This window comes from Syngnathus typhle, linkage group LG3 (assembly GCF_033458585.1).
Source record: "Syngnathus typhle isolate RoL2023-S1 ecotype Sweden linkage group LG3, RoL_Styp_1.0, whole genome shotgun sequence".
Taxonomy (NCBI): Eukaryota; Metazoa; Chordata; class Actinopteri; order Syngnathiformes; family Syngnathidae; genus Syngnathus; species Syngnathus typhle.
The window spans coordinates 6,536,257-6,552,118 of record NC_083740.1 but is presented as its reverse complement, the minus strand read 5'-3'; the positions used below and the strand labels follow the sequence as shown (position 1 = coordinate 6,552,118).

General features: G+C 39.9%; 3 protein-coding genes and 1 long non-coding RNA gene across 7 annotated transcripts; 3 read left to right on the top strand and 1 right to left on the bottom strand.

Annotated features, from left to right (window-relative positions):
* The first annotated feature begins 163 nt into the window (after positions 1-163).
* Positions 164-2,930, top strand: smim14 (small integral membrane protein 14). Of its 2 annotated transcripts, XM_061275265.1 has the most exons (5): positions 164-210; positions 1,568-1,662; positions 2,407-2,455; positions 2,539-2,696; positions 2,796-2,930. In XM_061275265.1, the coding sequence occupies exons 2-5, from the start codon at positions 1,588-1,590 to the stop codon at positions 2,832-2,834; spliced, it is 321 nt and encodes a 106-aa protein (XP_061131249.1). In that variant the 5' UTR covers positions 164-210; positions 1,568-1,587; the 3' UTR covers positions 2,835-2,930. The 2 variants fall into 2 exon arrangements, with proteins under 2 accessions (XP_061131249.1, XP_061131248.1); XM_061275264.1 differs by lacking the exon at positions 164-210 and having other exon boundaries at positions 1,471-1,662.
* Positions 2,931-3,144: 214 nt separating this feature from the next.
* Positions 3,145-4,948, bottom strand: LOC133151870 (uncharacterized). Its single transcript, XR_009714004.1, has 2 exons — positions 4,811-4,948; positions 3,145-3,957 (listed from the first exon to the last, which is right to left on the bottom strand). It is a non-coding gene; the product is annotated as an uncharacterized LOC133151870 (long non-coding RNA).
* On the top strand, positions 3,647-7,899 carry map9 (microtubule-associated protein 9). 2 transcript variants are annotated; one of them, XM_061275259.1, is made up of 13 exons: positions 3,647-3,787; positions 3,866-3,950; positions 4,317-4,754; positions 4,838-5,007; positions 5,292-5,328; positions 5,411-5,478; positions 5,562-5,623; positions 5,707-5,854; positions 5,986-6,063; positions 6,193-6,354; positions 6,505-6,650; positions 6,739-6,874; positions 6,940-7,899. In XM_061275259.1, exons 1-13 carry the CDS (start codon positions 3,704-3,706, stop codon positions 7,057-7,059), a joined length of 1,734 nt encoding a protein of 577 aa, XP_061131243.1. In that variant the 5' UTR covers positions 3,647-3,703; the 3' UTR covers positions 7,060-7,899. The 2 variants fall into 2 exon arrangements, with proteins under 2 accessions (XP_061131243.1, XP_061131242.1); XM_061275258.1 differs by having other exon boundaries at positions 5,559-5,623.
* An 826-nt stretch (positions 7,900-8,725) lies between these two features.
* ugdh (UDP-glucose 6-dehydrogenase) lies at positions 8,726-15,796 on the top strand. 2 transcript variants are annotated; one of them, XM_061275260.1, is made up of 13 exons: positions 8,726-8,935; positions 9,606-9,767; positions 10,692-10,793; positions 10,885-11,085; positions 11,164-11,361; positions 11,566-11,713; positions 12,156-12,212; positions 14,053-14,147; positions 14,223-14,353; positions 14,627-14,766; positions 14,903-14,994; positions 15,071-15,181; positions 15,281-15,796. In XM_061275260.1, the coding sequence occupies exons 2-13, from the start codon at positions 9,606-9,608 to the stop codon at positions 15,389-15,391; spliced, it is 1,548 nt and encodes a 515-aa protein (XP_061131244.1). In that variant the 5' UTR covers positions 8,726-8,935; the 3' UTR covers positions 15,392-15,796. The 2 variants fall into 2 exon arrangements, with proteins under 2 accessions (XP_061131244.1, XP_061131245.1); XM_061275261.1 differs by lacking the exon at positions 12,156-12,212 and having other exon boundaries at positions 8,732-8,935.
* Positions 15,797-15,862: the final 66 nt, after the last annotated feature.

Sequence of the window (15,862 nt, the reverse complement as noted above, 5' to 3'; positions counted from 1 at the left end):
TTTTAATCTTCACCTTTCGTTCCGCCCCCTCAATTCCCGGATGTGCGTCGTAAAGAATGACAACTTTGCTCACGTGCCGCAACGCAAACATTGCAGCTTTGACACATCTAGCCGCTTCATCACTTCTCTGTGCATCCCCAAGAAGCCATCGGCAAACGTGGAAGCGCCTCACAACACTTTAGTGTTCATCGTGGTCTTATTCATAGCAAAGTAGGTTGTGCCTCAGTTTTCTTCAACCCTTCATCCGATTTTATTTCTTATTTTATAGCTCCTCTTTTTGATAGGGGTTGCCCAGTTTGCTTCGTCGCACTAAGATGCTAGATCAAAGGAAAATGAATGGCACAGTAATAATTTGAGGATTTAATGCATTCTCGAATTATCTTAAATTTTAATAGTACCGAGTACAACTCTTTCCTGAGTTGTTTCCATCGTAGCATCTCTTTGATGTACCTTACGTCACTTTAAAACAAACGATCGATCCACTCGCTAGATGATTTAAGAAGACGTGTACCTGCTTAATAATATCCGACAACATTAAAAACTGGATAGATTGCTCTATGATTGATTGGAGTTGAGAATCAGAAGTTTACCAATAGGACACGTATTACCCACTCACTGTCTGACATAAAATCTGACTTTTTTTTCTCGTCTTGGTCAATCATGATGAAAATTTGAACATGACTTAAAATATCCCTCACTTTTTGCGGGTTTTGTGCCTTTTCTTAAACATGGAACAATCGAAAAGTAGTACAAGTATGTTGCGCTCAGCTAAACGTGTGCACCTGTCGCGCATTTTTAATTTTTTATTTATTCAAGATATTTTATTTTGTAAGATGACTTTTGAATGGGATCATACTTTGTGGTGTAAGCTCTTAAAAGTCAAACAAGTGACAGTACGTACATTAAAAAAAAAAAAAAGACTATTCTGTTTTGTTAGACCAGTTTTCTCATTAAAACTGGTTTTCGTCACACCCTTAATAGTCAAAATTCTGCTTCGCTGAGTTTAAGTTCTTCGTAAAAGGCAAAGTTGAATGATATTGTTTTTTGTTATATTTTGTTGTACTCTTAGCAAAGAGTTCAAAACACCAGAACAGAGTGTAATGTATTTTATTGTGCAGCCATCTGACTAAAAATAAAGCTTCCAAGCATGTGTTCTTGCACATCTAAGCGTTACGTAATTTTATGAGTTATGGTACAAATGCTAAAGAGACTTTGTTGTTCAGCCTTTTATGTATTTACCTATGGCCTTATTACAAGTAAATGTTTAAAAAAAAAAAGACAATAATTGATGTGTCAAATTGTTGCCTGTTTAATTAAGACCACACTGAATTAAAAGTGTAGAACAAAACATGATGATAATTGACTGAAAAGACAAGTATACAGTATGCTAACGATGCCAAGCTGAGCAGTCTCCTCCCCAATTTTTTTTTTTTTTTTTTTTTTTTTTTGCTTGGTTGCGTGCGTGTATGTATGAGAGTGCACTGCGCTGACTCCAGGAAGTTTTGGGTTTCCACTTCCAGCAGCAATTTCGTTCAATTTGGAATATTTTCGCTTTGTTTATTTTCAGGTCACATCATCTTAAAAGACATGGCAGAAGGGGGCTTTGACCCTTGTGAATGCATCTGCAGTACTGAGCGCGCAATGCGACGCCTCCTCAACCTGGTAAGTGTTGGCTCTGGATGTGGCAGAATAGGACAAAGCTAGGGTTTACAGTACAGCAAAGTATTTCTATTGTATTAAGAAGAAAATAAAAACAAAAGCCAAGGAGAGGTTTGAAGTCACACTGAGCAAACATCCTGGTTCCTGCTCAATGGTATCCATGAGAGCTGCAATCCAATGGAGATTTTATATTGTTTACAAAAAATGTTTTTAAGAAAGGTATACTGATTGAGACTGGTTTTCAAAACATGTCTACAAGGTATATTGAAAATGGAACTAACAGTGTCAGTTCCTGGGAATCTCCGCCTGTACAGGTGTAACTTGTACGGTAAAAGGCAGCTGGATTAAAAACACTCCGATGCTATTTTTAGCGCTTGTTGAAGGGTGTTGTCCAAATAGAAGATACAAAGGGACCTTTCAAGAGGAAATATTAACATTTTAACATTGTCAAAATTAGTTGACCACTCATATTAATGCAAAAGTTAAAAAAAAAATTACAGGAAAATACTGCTAGAGAGAATATGTCGTAAAAATAAACTTCCAAGTTCATTTCAAAACATTGACACTTGTCTCTGTTTGGGTCTGTAGAATAAATTGTTTTTAGTGTTTTGCTTTCTCAGAGATCATGGCAAGATAAAATAGTACACTGATTTGTAACACATGAGCGATGCGGTTTGTAAATTACACACAAAGTAATTTTAGCAAGCAGTTGTTAATGGTTTATTCGATACAATGTTTCTCTTCCAGCTCAGAGATTCCCAGTCCTACTGCACAGACACGGAGTGCCCTTTGGAATGTGCGTATGACCTCTTCATGCAGGCGTATTTCATTGTTGGAGTATAGAATAGCACCAGAGCAGCATTGTGTGTTTGTGTCCAGTGCCTGGGCCGAATGGAGGGTCACTCAGTGGTGGGGAAGAGTTTACCTTCCCCATGATGGTGATGGGATGGATGGTACTGGCCGTAGTCCTCTTCATGCTACGCCCTTCTACTCTCCGAAGTTCCCCCTCTTTAGAAAAACCCACCGAACCCCACAATGTAAGTTGTACTCATATCCTTGTTTAAGTCGAATTAAATTTGATTTAAATTTAAATTTAATTAAAAACAAGTACATTCACCCCATTTGTTGTTTTGCAGAGAGGTGGAAGAGAACCACCAGCGCCACCTGTTGACTAGGAGAAGGAAGTTGGAGTTGCACATCCCCAAGTGTGTTCCTGTGGCACAGATTAACACCGACTCCGTGTCATTTTACATTAAAATATACCATGCCTATTCCATCGTGTTTTGGATTATAATCGCTGGCCTCAGGCTAAAACTACCTATGTTTTCTCCACCAATCTATACAAAAGGTCAGTCCAGGTTTTTGGAGGTGCTAGAATCACACGTACAGACTTAATTATGTAATACTCAGTACCAAAATAAATCACAACTGTCGCTTACTGAATGCAAGACCTGAAGCAAGACTTGATGGATTGGATTGTCGTGATGATTTATCTTGGAAGTTCTAGTTAATTTGTCCTAGTTGTTTTTTTTTTTAACATTGACAGTATTTTCTGATTATATGGGGTACATTTTTTACATCTCAAATGAAAAAATTCACAGGGTATCCAATTGTCAATATTACGACACATTGCTATATTGTTTTTTGTTTCAAATTGTTCATTGTGTGTCAATGGCAATTACAGGATGTCTGTCCACAAACGTCGTCAGAGTCAGTTTATTTAGCAAAGATTACTAAAATATGTTTACCACGCCATTAAAGTCGTCATAATCAAGTACTATTACTGAGAAAGTAACGCGCATGCGCACCGAAAAACCGGAAACTGTGTCTCCATAGGTTACGGTAAACAAAAAAGGCATTTCCATCGTGGGTTTAGGATTGTGGCAGCACTACCTTTAATTAATTCAAAACAAATTTTGGCAGAAACGACTATACATAGTGATAATGGTGATCATTTAAATTAGCAACTATTGGTGCTCTGCGGCTACTTGTTGGTGTTAGCAAAAGTACCGAACATGCTAAGCCCTAGCTATTAAGCCTGCTTATGGTTTCAGACATGACGACTGAAGCATTCGACACTCTTGCTTACTCGCAAAGTCCTAAAACAACAAAGAGAACAACGTTCCAGGTAAAGGTTGCAGTATTCTTTGATTACCTCGTTTAGATAATCGACTCGGGCGATTTAACAGAGTTGCTGTGTCTGCAGGATGAACTTGAAGCTGCTCTCACAGTTCGAGCCAGAAAAAAAACACCATTTTTGTATTCAGAAGATTTGGATGAGGCTGGTGACGGTAAGACCTAATGAATAAAACAGTTAACACGTTTAAGTAGGATTAAATTGTTATTAAATGGTAATTTCAGCTTCCTTTGCCGTATTTTTGCCCACGAAGTCCTCACTATGTCAGATTATTGAAAGCATGCAACAACACTCCCAAAACAGGCTCGTAAACACACCATAGTCTGTATATTGGATGTATTGATCTCATTCCATTGTCGAAACGGTTATAACAGATGATTAAAGACATTGTAACATATGCCCAATTCCCAAACGATTTGCTCTATTAATCAGCAACAGTGCACTAGCTAGAAGAGTTTTGGTTTTGACATGCTAATCGATGTAATAAACAAAACAATTTGAAATTTTCTGTCTGCCACAGATTTTTTGGACACCCTTCTTAAAACAAGAAAAAGCAGGTCTGATGCATTCAAAGCCAGCAAGACGAAAAGCAGAATCAACGACTTTGACTTCTCTGATGATGATGATGATGACGAAACGCAAGGGACAAAAAAGAGTTCCTTCTTGAAATCTCTTAAAAGAATTTCTTTTGAGGCAGATACGTTTGCCCCACCGAGTGAACATGAGGTTACAACCAAATGTCAGTCATCTAATGAAGATGACGTACGGGATAACTCCAGTACATTACTTTCATCCCAGACAGATGATGTTCCTCCAGATTTGCCTTTACCCTTCCACAGCAGTACATCTCCAACACCTATTAGGCTTGATAGTAGAGCAGACACGAGTAGAGAGACATTTTGTAATGAAAGCTTCCGGTCTTCATTGGACCCTGACCTTAAATGTGTGACAACTGCTGGTGAGTTTATTACATTTTAGGACAAATACTTTACAATTAAATGCGCACACGCTCACCAGTTCTTCCTATGCATACATATGTAGGTATCCAGCAGGAGACTCCCAAACCCAAACCGAGACAAAGGACTATGGGGTTGAACATCCGCGTGACAGAGAAAAATGAAAATTCTCCATCAGGTCCCCTTGCTGCCAATATATGCAACGTCACTGACGTCTCATCTGAGAGGATGCCAACAAGGAGCCGCAGTCCCCAAGTGTGTCATTTCATATCTTATATTACACAATGTTAGCGTCATCAAACAGTCATCAGACCTACCCACCTTCCTGTCTCTAACATTTACAAAATATTAGGAAGCCCCAAGCAGTGCAATAATGCAACCAGAATAAGAATTCATATAATGAATGAATCATAATAAATCGATGGTCCTTTCTTTTTTTTAACATCAAAATGGTCGTTGCTGATAAATATTGATAAATGAATATTAACAGAGAAACATGTTATTCAAAAATAACTTGTCATGTGTGTTGTCCTTGTTAGTTGACAGATGGATGCTGTGCTGATTCATGCGTTTCAAGTGAGCAGTCAACCATCACCAAATTATTCATTTATTATGTATTAGGCAGCATGATTTGTATTTCTCTTTCTGTTTTTTTTAGATGACGTCACTGTAGGTGACACCAAAGGACAAGAGCTGGCACACACCACATTCGGGAAAGAGGCTAATGTAAGTTGTTGTTTCTTTTGTGTGGATCCTGCTAGATACATTATTTTATTTTCTTATTAAGAAGGTTACTCTTTCTTAAGCAGGAAGAGTCGGGAGATCACGCCATTGCTCAGGTCACTCAAGTTCAAAACAAATCTGATATTAGGTCAGTAATGTTACCTGACCTACTGTATTTGTAGGGGAAAAAATGTTTTGTGACTTCAGTGTATTTTGTTTCCTGTCATTCAGAGCATCTAGTTCTCAGTCTCAGAGACCCAGCACTGCACACAAGAAGGTCGAATCAAAATATCTGGGAACCCTCAAAATTCTGGATAGTAAGATTTCCCAAGATTGTCAACCACAAAGTGCCAATTACGTCAGGGCTACTGTTTACCAGGTCAGTGGGACGATGACATGGGTCTTGCCTTCGAAAGCTACCTGGTGCACATTACATTAGTATTCGTTTCAGAGGAAGGTATCTGAATATTTCATGCCAGTCATGTAAACTCTCTTTTGTACTCCCCCAAGGAATGGCTCAGAAAGAAAAAGGAAAAGTCCTCTGAGAACTTAAACAAAGAGAAGCTTCTGCAAGAGCAAAGCAAAAAGGTGAGCAGCTGAGAAGATAAGAGCCTCTCAGCACAGTGGACCATCCCTTCCAAACTACGGTAAAACCAAATCGTAGTCAATGTTTTCATTTGATACACACGGCTGACTTTGTTGCCCCAAACCAAACAGAGAGAAGAAGAAAAGAAGAAAGATGCCGCCGCTTCATATGAGGCTTGGAAAGCAAAGAAAACTGAGCTGCTCAAAGCAAGAACAAAGAAAGACAAAAATAAGATGAGCAAAGAGCAAAGAGCGGTGGAAGAGGTTCAGGAAAAGAGGAAAGCAGCCGAACAGGTACGAATGTTTAAGAATCACAATAGAGCTTGACTTTGACTAAAAACAAAAGTAAAGGCAGCAAGCTTCAAATTTTGGAAAGCAAGTTCATCAGATTATTGGACATTAGGTTTATGCTTTAAAATGATTGTCCAAATTATGCCATGGCAGGTGTTTTATCAATGGAAGCGCGAGCATGACGAATTACTCCGAGAAAAGTATCAACAGCAAAGAGCCACCGAAAGGAAACTTGCACTGAAGAAACAGAAGGAGGAGGAAGAACGAAAGAAGGACAGCAAATCTGCTTTTTCTAACTGGTAAGTCCAAAGCATTGCCCTTTATATGTACCTACTAGTTTAAGCAAGCGACATGATTAACTTGTCAACCATGTGATCATTTCCCCAGGTGCGAAAAGAAGACCGATGCCCTGTCCAAAAGAGTCTCGACAGAACGCCTGGAGAGCAGATATAAAGCAGAGGAGCATCAATATATCCAGGAGGAGAAGGATAAAATGGCGATAGAGACGTTTGAACAGTGGCTGGTAAGTACAGTTCCTTAATTGCATGATTTATCCTATTTTCTATTTAATTTTCAATACCCAAACAGGCAAAGAAGGATATGCAACAAAAGCGACAGAGAGAAGAAAGGCGAATCCAAGTGATACTTCGAGACAGTCCGCCCCCACCATGGAGTCCTCCCAATAAAACCATTCAATTTGGCAAATAACTCAAATAAATTTGAAACACGGAATGTCCGTGCGTCGTTCAAATAGTTTCATGGAAACGCGCTGTGAGTGGCAGGTGGCAAGTCCGAGAGTGAAGCTGGAATAGGCCACCGGAAACTGGTGAAGGATGCATGTGAGGGCATTTGAAAATGTAGAATAGAAAATATTGCATTTTCATCATGATTTTCATATTAATGAAGAATGGAAAGTAATAGAGTTCAGAAATGGATTAGAGTAGCATCATATGACAGTAAAGAACGTGCTGGTCGGTTTTGTAGTTAGAATTTTTGTCATTTCATGTTTGCTTAGGTAGTCTCTTTACCAAAGTGTAGCACCTAATTCAAATCGGGTGTTGAACGGCTGCGTTGCGGTCTTTTAATATATGAAAACACCACATATCTACAACCTACAGACCTTCCATTTCAAATATTGGCACAGATTGGACATTTAAATGGCAAGAAATGAGCCTGGAATAAATTAAACATACAACAAAATAAGTTATCCATGGTAGAAGATCCAAAGTCCCGAGAATTACGTCCCAAAAGCGTGTCAATGTGAGCGAAAGGATGGCTATTGGCGGTCTCATGGGAGGATACTTTGCAAAGACACAACGTAGCCGCCGTTCACAGCAAGTATAAATTGCTTCCGCGAAGAAAACGGAACGCAGTAGTTCCGCAGCCGGTGTGAATTAGGCGTATGAAATTGACGTGAATAAAATGTCCCAGTTTAGGACTGCAGGGTACAATGACTTTATGTTGTACAAACAGATTTTTCCCTCCATTCCTTTGTATGTCTGGTACAAGTGAAGGAATTGACAATAAAACAGACTGTGATCTTCAAAAGTGTTCGCTGAACTGAATTATAGGAAGTGTCACTGTCGGCATGAGTTGAAATGTCAATCCAAGTATGGTACACAGGAAATTCAGACACAACTTCAGAAATCACACAGGGTGGAGTAAAAAGTCTGGCTCACTGGAACTTTGAACGTTGTGACACAAAGGGCGAGGCAAATTATGAGTGTAAAAACGTCATTCATCATGGGAAAGGAAATGTTACGTTTTAAACAAGGGAGGGGAGGCAAATTAAAACCATATGTGAAACATTTGAGGTGGAGTTGTACAGCAAATGCTTCTTAAACTCACTAAAAAGAACATGATTATGATTTTAATACTTTATATTAAGCTTGATTTCTGTTCATGATGTGAGAAAAATATGACACGCATTGGAGTGGATGACTCACATTTGTTTTAATACAGTCACACAACTTTATTTCCTCAAAATAGTGGCAATCCCAGGGTGCCTCATACACTTGAATGAATAAGTACTTCAATTGGATTCTGGATTCTGCCATGTGTTATAATTTATAGCTATACTGTTTGTGGAAAAACAATCCACCTGTTGCTGAACCTAGCCCTTAATTTATAAATATTAATATTAAATGCAGAAAATTTACTGCATTACATGTACATAAAACATATAATGGATAAGAGGCATTAACAGGGTGTGACTTTCTCACGGTTCATGTCTGAACAAACCCATAATTAAAATTCATGTTTAAGATTAAGCTTTAAAAAATCCAAACAAACCTGTTCTACTTGCCAGTACTTTTACGTACGTTTTTTCTTTTCATTTTTGTTTCCATTATGCCAGTTATTAATAAGCGATAGCTTTGATTACTGTATCCATCGTAAAGCTTTTATTTTTTGTACGTCTCGAAAGGATAATGCTTTTACGCTGAAGGGCCACACACCGGAAGCTTGCGTGCCTACGTGAGTTGTTGTACGTCACATTAAATGTTACTACGCTGACAGAGCCGCGTCTCAGTCATCAGTGGAAACAAGGATTGAAGCGGTCGACTTGTTCACAACCCTTTCGAAGGTAAGATTCTTACTCCCTTTTTAATGAATTTGTGTTCCTCGGGCGAATCGTTTCATCGCGTCCAGTGTATCTTTGAGACACTTTGTAGAAGAGAAGCTAAAGAATTTCCTGAAGTTGGGTGTCGTGTTGGCAGAGGGTTAAATTAAACTTGCGTTAAGCAAGATAGCCGGTTATTCACCTCATCTTTATCATTGACTGGACATGTTACTATGAACCGGCCCGGGCGATGTGTTGCTAATCTGTGGTACTTGACTAGCGGTTTGTATTGCAGGAAGGTGTATGCGTGTGTGAGTGGAGCGTTGAAGTGGAATGAAAGGCTCTTTATCTGAACTGGCTATCACGGTTCGACTGGAACTGGTGGTGGGATTTTAGTGCAAGCATTAAGTCTCAAGTCAAGTCGAGTCCCCACTAAAGTCAAGTCATTTACCAGTCGTCTAAGTTTCCTCAATGACAACATGTTAAAGTGAATATAAAATGATAAAATGTTTCTTTGCTGATTATAAAAGATAGGTACAACATAGAACAAAATCGAAAGCCCTCACACAGTATAGGCACTGTATCCAGTTTGCTGGCAGTAGTATTGGGTCTACTGTGTGTCACAATACTACTTCATTGGATGCTGGAAACGAAATGCTAACCCCTTTTGTCCCAATTATCCATCCATATGCAGATGTTCCAAATAAAGAGAATTTGTTGCATCGGTGCTGGCTATGTGGGAGGCCCAACATGCAGTGTGATTGCACAAATGTGTCCAGAAATCATAGTGACTGTCGTTGATGTCAACGAGTCCCGAATCAAAGCCTGGAACTCAGACACGCTTCCCATATATGAGGTATGGTGTCAACTTTATTTCATTTAATTGCAGTGTAACTCGACACTGCATGCGTGGAAAAAAATGTGGCATTGCAGCTCTGTACTGCAAAGCACAAAGATTCAATGTGCTTCAAGTAGAGACGCCCAGCTTTCATTTGGGGGTAGTTACATCAAAATCAGGGGAATAGTTTAGAAATTACAACACATTTTATATAAACACATTTCCAATATGTGAAAAACCACGTTAGTAAAATATTTTTACATAGGTTTTAATCCCATTCTTCAAAATAAGGAAATAAATCCTCTGTTTTATTGTCAATTTCTTCTCATGTACCATACAAAGGAATCGAAATGATGCTCCTCACCAACCCATGGTGATAAAAAGACAGACACCAAGTAACAAAGTGCTAACTCCAACCTAATACTATAGTGACATTAATCAGGTAAAATTGCACTGTGATTTTCGAGGCTCACTGATTTATTCTCACATGATGAGGCTTTGGACTTCCAGATTTGCTTAGAAATGTTATTTGAACTCCAAATTGGACCACTTTTAGTGTTGGGCTTTCTTGGGTAAAGGGTGTGGTGGCATCAAGAGCTTTCCAATAAGCCGCCTGGTGAGGTTTGTTTAGTCATTCAGTTGAGTGGCATACATGTCACCAACTGATAAGAGGCTACACGCCAAGCTTCCTTTATTGCCTTGCCCGATTTGAAAGGTCTCAGCTCATCGTGGTTGCTGGGTGTGGTCAGAAATAGTGAGCTGGACAGAATTTTTAGAGGGGCTTCAGTTGAGCAATCGTCGAGATGCAACCATTTGTGACCAGAATATTGCAACACCGAGGGTGGGGGGGTGAAACATTTCCAGATGGCTCGTTTCTCTTACATCATCGTGACGAGTGCGGGGTTGTGACGCCTCATTCACCAAATTGTTCTCTCCCCACAGCCTGGCCTCAAAGATGTGGTCGAATCATGCAGGGGGAGGAACTTATTTTTTTCCACAGACATTGACTCAGCCATCAAGGACGCTGACCTTGTTTTTATCTCTGTAAGTTGTCCAGTCACGCTCGCACACACCCACACGCAAATAAAGCTCAGCCTCTCCACTTCACTTCCAACTAAAAAGAATTATATTATAGGTAAACACACCCACCAAGACCTACGGCATGGGGAAGGGCCGTGCCGCAGACCTCAAGTTCATTGAAGCTTGCGCTAGGAGGATTGTGCAAGTGTCTGATGGCTACAAGATCGTCACAGAAAAGAGCACTGTCCCTGTACGAGCAGCTGAGAGTATTCGACAGATCTTCGACGCCAACACCAAGCCCAGCCTTAACCTACATGTGTGTATTATTACTAACACTAAAAATGAAAGTCCGTGTTCTGCTCTCCTACCTTTTCACGATGCCCCTCTGCTTCAGGTGCTGTCCAACCCGGAGTTTCTTGCGGAGGGAACGGCAGTGAAAAATCTGAAGGAGCCCGACCGCGTCCTGATTGGTGGAGATGAGACAGCAGAGGGTCAAAGGGCTATCAGAGCATTATGTGCCGTGTATGAACACTGGGTGCCCAAGGCCAGAATCATCACCACCAACACGTGGTCATCAGAGCTGTCCAAACTGGTGCGTCCAGAGCTAATAATAATTGTAAATGATAAGAATAGAGTTAAAGTGGGATAGCACGGTGGAGGAATGGTAAGAATGTCTGCCTTGCAGTTCAGAGATTCATTGTTTGAAACTCTACTCTTGCCCGGCTAACAGAAAATCTGACTTGGTAGTGATGCATTTGCATTTTTGTATTAATTTCATATAATTTGGTCCATGCAGGCAGCCAATGCATTCCTGGCGCAGCGAATCAGCAGCATTAACAGTATCAGTGCGTTGTGCGAGGCCACCGGGGCCGACGTGGAGGAGGTCGCCACGGCCATTGGCATGGACCAGAGAATAGGGAGCAAGTTTCTCAAAGCCAGCGTGGGTAAGAGAGGCAGCACTATGAACATTTTAAAACAACCATTATGAATGTATTATTATTTTTGGCTGAAGCAGGTAAGTCCACAGCCGGACTTAGTGCCGCTGTGCTGCCTGTTTTACACATCTCGATCATCCAACACACTTGATCAAAATGAGCAGCTCATTTGCAAGTTCGAAAGGGCCCTGATAACAATCCGGATCATTTCAATCAGATGTGTTGGACGGGGTAGACGTGGAAAACATGCAGGACGGGGTTTGAACACCCTGGCACTGAAGGTCAGATGTGTTAAACATCGAGAGTATTTCAAATATTGCAGTGACGTGACACAGCCAAGAGTTGAGCTGTTTGAAAATTGTGCGTCAGCTTCGTTGTTTACTGAAACACGTCATTAAAATCAAAGGAGGTTGACACTTTTAAAAACGATCGATTCGACGTTCATGTGCAGCCACTAATTTCGGCTATGACGTTCAACTCGACACCCAACCAGATAAGTCCGAATCGGGTAAGTATAAATAGAAAAGGGTTGGGTTAAAAATAACCAAAATGTTTTAGTTTTTTTAACCCAAGCGGATTGGTAGTAGTTAATTTGACCCAGCAGGATGGATTAGTTGATTTGAACTAAATAGGTCAGTTAAATATTTTACCCAAATATTTGATCAAATCTGTGTTATACAGCTATGGAAAAAAGAGGCCACTGTATTTTCTTCAATTTCTTGTTCATTTTAATGTCTAACGCCACTAAATGTATCAAATGACAAAATGACAGAAGAAAAGACTGCTCTTAAATTCAAATTCCATGAGCTTTTTTCCCCAAGTTATTTTCTCCAAACAAGTGTATGGAGCATTTTAGATGAACAGGGAACTGGAGAAGCATGGCTGGTGTCTTTTTTTTCTTTCTTTCTTCCATGGCTGTATAATGTCCCCAAATGCTAGGTCAGATGAACTACAATAATGGGTTGTTTCAACGACTGTACATATCTTTGTTCAGTAATCTTCTATCTATATCTATATAAAATAACCTTTGTCAATAGCAAAAAAGTCTAATCCGTGTCAGTCAGTACAAAGAGGCTCGATCAGTTGCACAATTAACAGTAACATTAAAGTGTGCTTACAGCCTGAAAGCTCTACAAACCGTTGCCTCCAATTAAAAGCACATATTTGACTACCAATAAAAGTGGTAACTTTACACACTCCAGGCATTTTATAGACAACTGTTTGTATTAATTCCAACGTGGTGACACTGCTCTGGGTATTGGTGCTAAGGGAAGCGTTTCGATGTTTTGCCCTTGTTAAAGAGGAAGTCAAGCCCCAAATTTTCTTAACAATATTTTCTGTTCAGCCCCACCGGTCCAAATACTATTTTCTGATTCATATTGCGGCCGTGCAATATGAATTAAGCAGCAAAATCCATCTTGCTGCCGATTGAAAATGACATCACAGTTGCTCAGGTAACGACCACCCTCAGCTAAAATTGCAAGGGTCACATGACCAAACTCGGATAGCAAGGTGAGTAACACTGGTGTCATTTTCAGTCGACAGCAAGTGACAAAATGGCCAAAACAGGTGATAATTGCTGCTAAATTGCTATTCCACAAACCCAATATTATTCAGATTGATGTGTTTAGACTGGCCGGGGCGCAAAAAACACAATATAGTAAAGAAAACTTTGGGGTTGACTTTCCCTTTAAGATAAATACTCCGCCATGTTTTCTCCCATGCTGAAAAAGAAAGAATGCAAGTGAGCTAGTAAAATCAAATAACAGAAATGGTATGTTGACACCTGTCGTGGAATGTACCTGCCACGTGATTTGCTGTATGTAGCCTGCTAAAGCATTTATATGTTTACTTCCTGTTTCGTACTAAAATGGGTACCAAAATTTCAGTTTGTCTTCAAATTTAATAGCGTTATGATTATGCTAGTATTTTTTTGTTGATGTTCTTGTTCCCAAGCCACTTTTTAAAACAAATTGAACAATAGCTGAGCAAACAATTTTCCTTGACTTCTACTTTCAAAACTAGTTACCCATCAATTTGTTGTTTCTAGACGTTGACCTTTTATGGCTTCACAGTCACAAACGCCTTCTGAGGAAAACCACAATTAAAGTATCTCCTGTAATAAAACTGAGTTATGAGGAAAAGCACAATTAAAGTATCTCCTGTAATAAAACTGAGTGACACACCAGCTCCAAGGTCTCTTGCAATCTCTTCTGGGTTCAATGACGCCTGCTGACTTTGACGTTCTTCAAATTTGAAAGGTTTTTCAGAATTAGAAATAATGTGAGATTGTTCCATGCTTTGTTTCAATTTTAAAGCCTTTATACATTTTGTCTCCCCTTTTCCAGGTTTTGGTGGAAGCTGTTTCCAGAAGGATGTGCTCAATCTGGTTTATCTGTGTGAGGCCCTCAACCTGCCTGAGGTGGCTTCCTATTGGCAACAGGTGAGGACAGCAAAGTTTCTAATGGCGTACTTACTGTATATGAATCTTGGATGTTTTTCTATTCTTGTTGCGCAGGTGATAGATATGAATGAGTACCAAAGGCGGCGCTTTGCCTGCAGAATCATTGACTGCCTCTTCAACACGGTGTCAGGCAAAAAAATCGCTCTGCTCGGCTTCTCTTTCAAAAAAGACACGGGCGACACAAGGTTGGTTCTCTACCTACGCCCTTGTAAACATTCTTACGTTAATCATAAACCTGCCATTATGCGTCTGACTGTGGGAAAACTTGTTCTTTCAACCTTATAGGAAATATAAAGTAAATAATACTCACATTTGTGAAATAGTTATTTAATTATAATTAGTTAATTAAATAATTATTTAATTGACGATGGTGTAATTCTACTGCCTGCAATACAATCAACCACCACTAGGGATTTTTTTTTTTTTCCCCTTCCTTAAGCATTTTTTGTGGTCCTCAGAGAGTCATCCAGTATCTACATTTCCAAGTATCTGATGGATGAAGGGGCCAAGCTGTTCATCTATGACCCCAAAGTTCTGAAAGAGCAAATCATTCAGGACTTGTCCCACCCCAGCATCTCAGAGGACAAGCCAGAAAGAGGTAGAGTGCATGCCACATGACTTTGGTATCTGCTAAGAAGCACTACAAAATGGATGAAGTACCTCCTATTAAAGCGTGTCGTCCTGCTTACAGTAGTGTGTCGGCTGACAAAACTAACTAGAAATTGCTGACTCAGTTTCAGAGCTGGTGACTGTGACCAGTGACCCTTACGAGGCTTGCCAGAGTGCGCATGCATTAGTCATCTGTACCGAGTGGGACATGTTTAAGGTCATTATTCACTTTTTTTTTGCTTGCCGCCTAAAGTTTAAGAATGAGTTTAGTCACCCCTCTCATGTCACCGCAGGAGCTGGACTACGAGAAGATTTACAAAAAGATGCTGAAGCCAGCCTTTATATTTGACGGTCGCAGGTTGCTGGACAACCTTCATGCACACCTCCAGGACATTGGCTTCCAGGTGATACATTTGCGTGATACAATATGGTGCAAAATGTGAGGTGCCCACTGTAACTTGAACTGAATCTTATGGCAAAAATGTTTTTTTTCCTCATCGCAGATTGAGACCATAGGGAAAAAAGTGACGGAAACACGAATCCCCTACACTCCCGCTGCTGTATGTCCCCGCATCACTTCCAGCGAGCCTCCTGCCAAAAAAAACAAAATCTAAGGCTGTTGGCACGTACCACATTCCTCCCTCAACTTTTTGATTGGACTCTTGTCAAATCCTGCCTTACAATCTAAACAAGCCAGACCAGCCATGTGACTTACGGCTCTGCCTGCCCGTAATGGGCTGACGATAGAGTTCGATTTTCAGTCCCAAATTTTGACTGTGGTCATGTAATGGTTGAACTTCTGCAAACACACAAATAGTTTATTGAATACACTAGTATTTATCAAGCTGTTTTACATGTAAATCAAGAATGTCATGACGTAGTGTACTTTTATTTTTTTTACAGTCGCATTACAACTGTTTTTAGGACAATTTCTAACTATTTTTATAAATCCTAATGCTGTAAGTGTCCGCTATACCCGTGACTCAAAGGGCCAATGCAATAAAATGTCAACTCACAAATGAGTGATTGTTAATTTCCCAAATGTCTCAAAATGAAATAATTCATCAAAAAAAAATCCGAAACAT

Bases quoted from the DNA above. Each gene is read 5' to 3' on its own strand.
- smim14 (XM_061275264.1), top strand. From the start codon at position 1,471: ATGAGAGTGCACTGCGCTGACTCCAGGAAGTTTTGGGTTTCCACTTCC. The intron at 1,663-2,406 runs GTAAGTGTTGGC...TTTCTCTTCCAG, and splicing joins TGCGACGCCTCCTCAACCTG to CTCAGAGATTCCCAGTCCTA. The intron at 2,697-2,795 runs GTAAGTTGTACT...GTTGTTTTGCAG, and splicing joins AACCCACCGAACCCCACAAT to AGAGGTGGAAGAGAACCACC.
- map9 (XM_061275258.1), top strand. From the start codon at position 3,704: ATGGTTTCAGACATGACGACTGAAGCATTCGACACTCTTGCTTACTCG. The intron at 3,951-4,316 runs GTAAGACCTAAT...TGTCTGCCACAG, and splicing joins TTTGGATGAGGCTGGTGACG to ATTTTTTGGACACCCTTCTT. The intron at 5,008-5,291 runs GTGTGTCATTTC...TGTCCTTGTTAG, and splicing joins CAAGGAGCCGCAGTCCCCAA to TTGACAGATGGATGCTGTGC.
- ugdh (XM_061275260.1), top strand. From the start codon at position 9,606: ATGTTCCAAATAAAGAGAATTTGTTGCATCGGTGCTGGCTATGTGGGA. The intron at 11,362-11,565 runs GTGCGTCCAGAG...TGGTCCATGCAG, and splicing joins CATCAGAGCTGTCCAAACTG to GCAGCCAATGCATTCCTGGC. The intron at 14,767-14,902 runs GTAGAGTGCATG...TTGCTGACTCAG, and splicing joins AGAGGACAAGCCAGAAAGAG to TTTCAGAGCTGGTGACTGTG.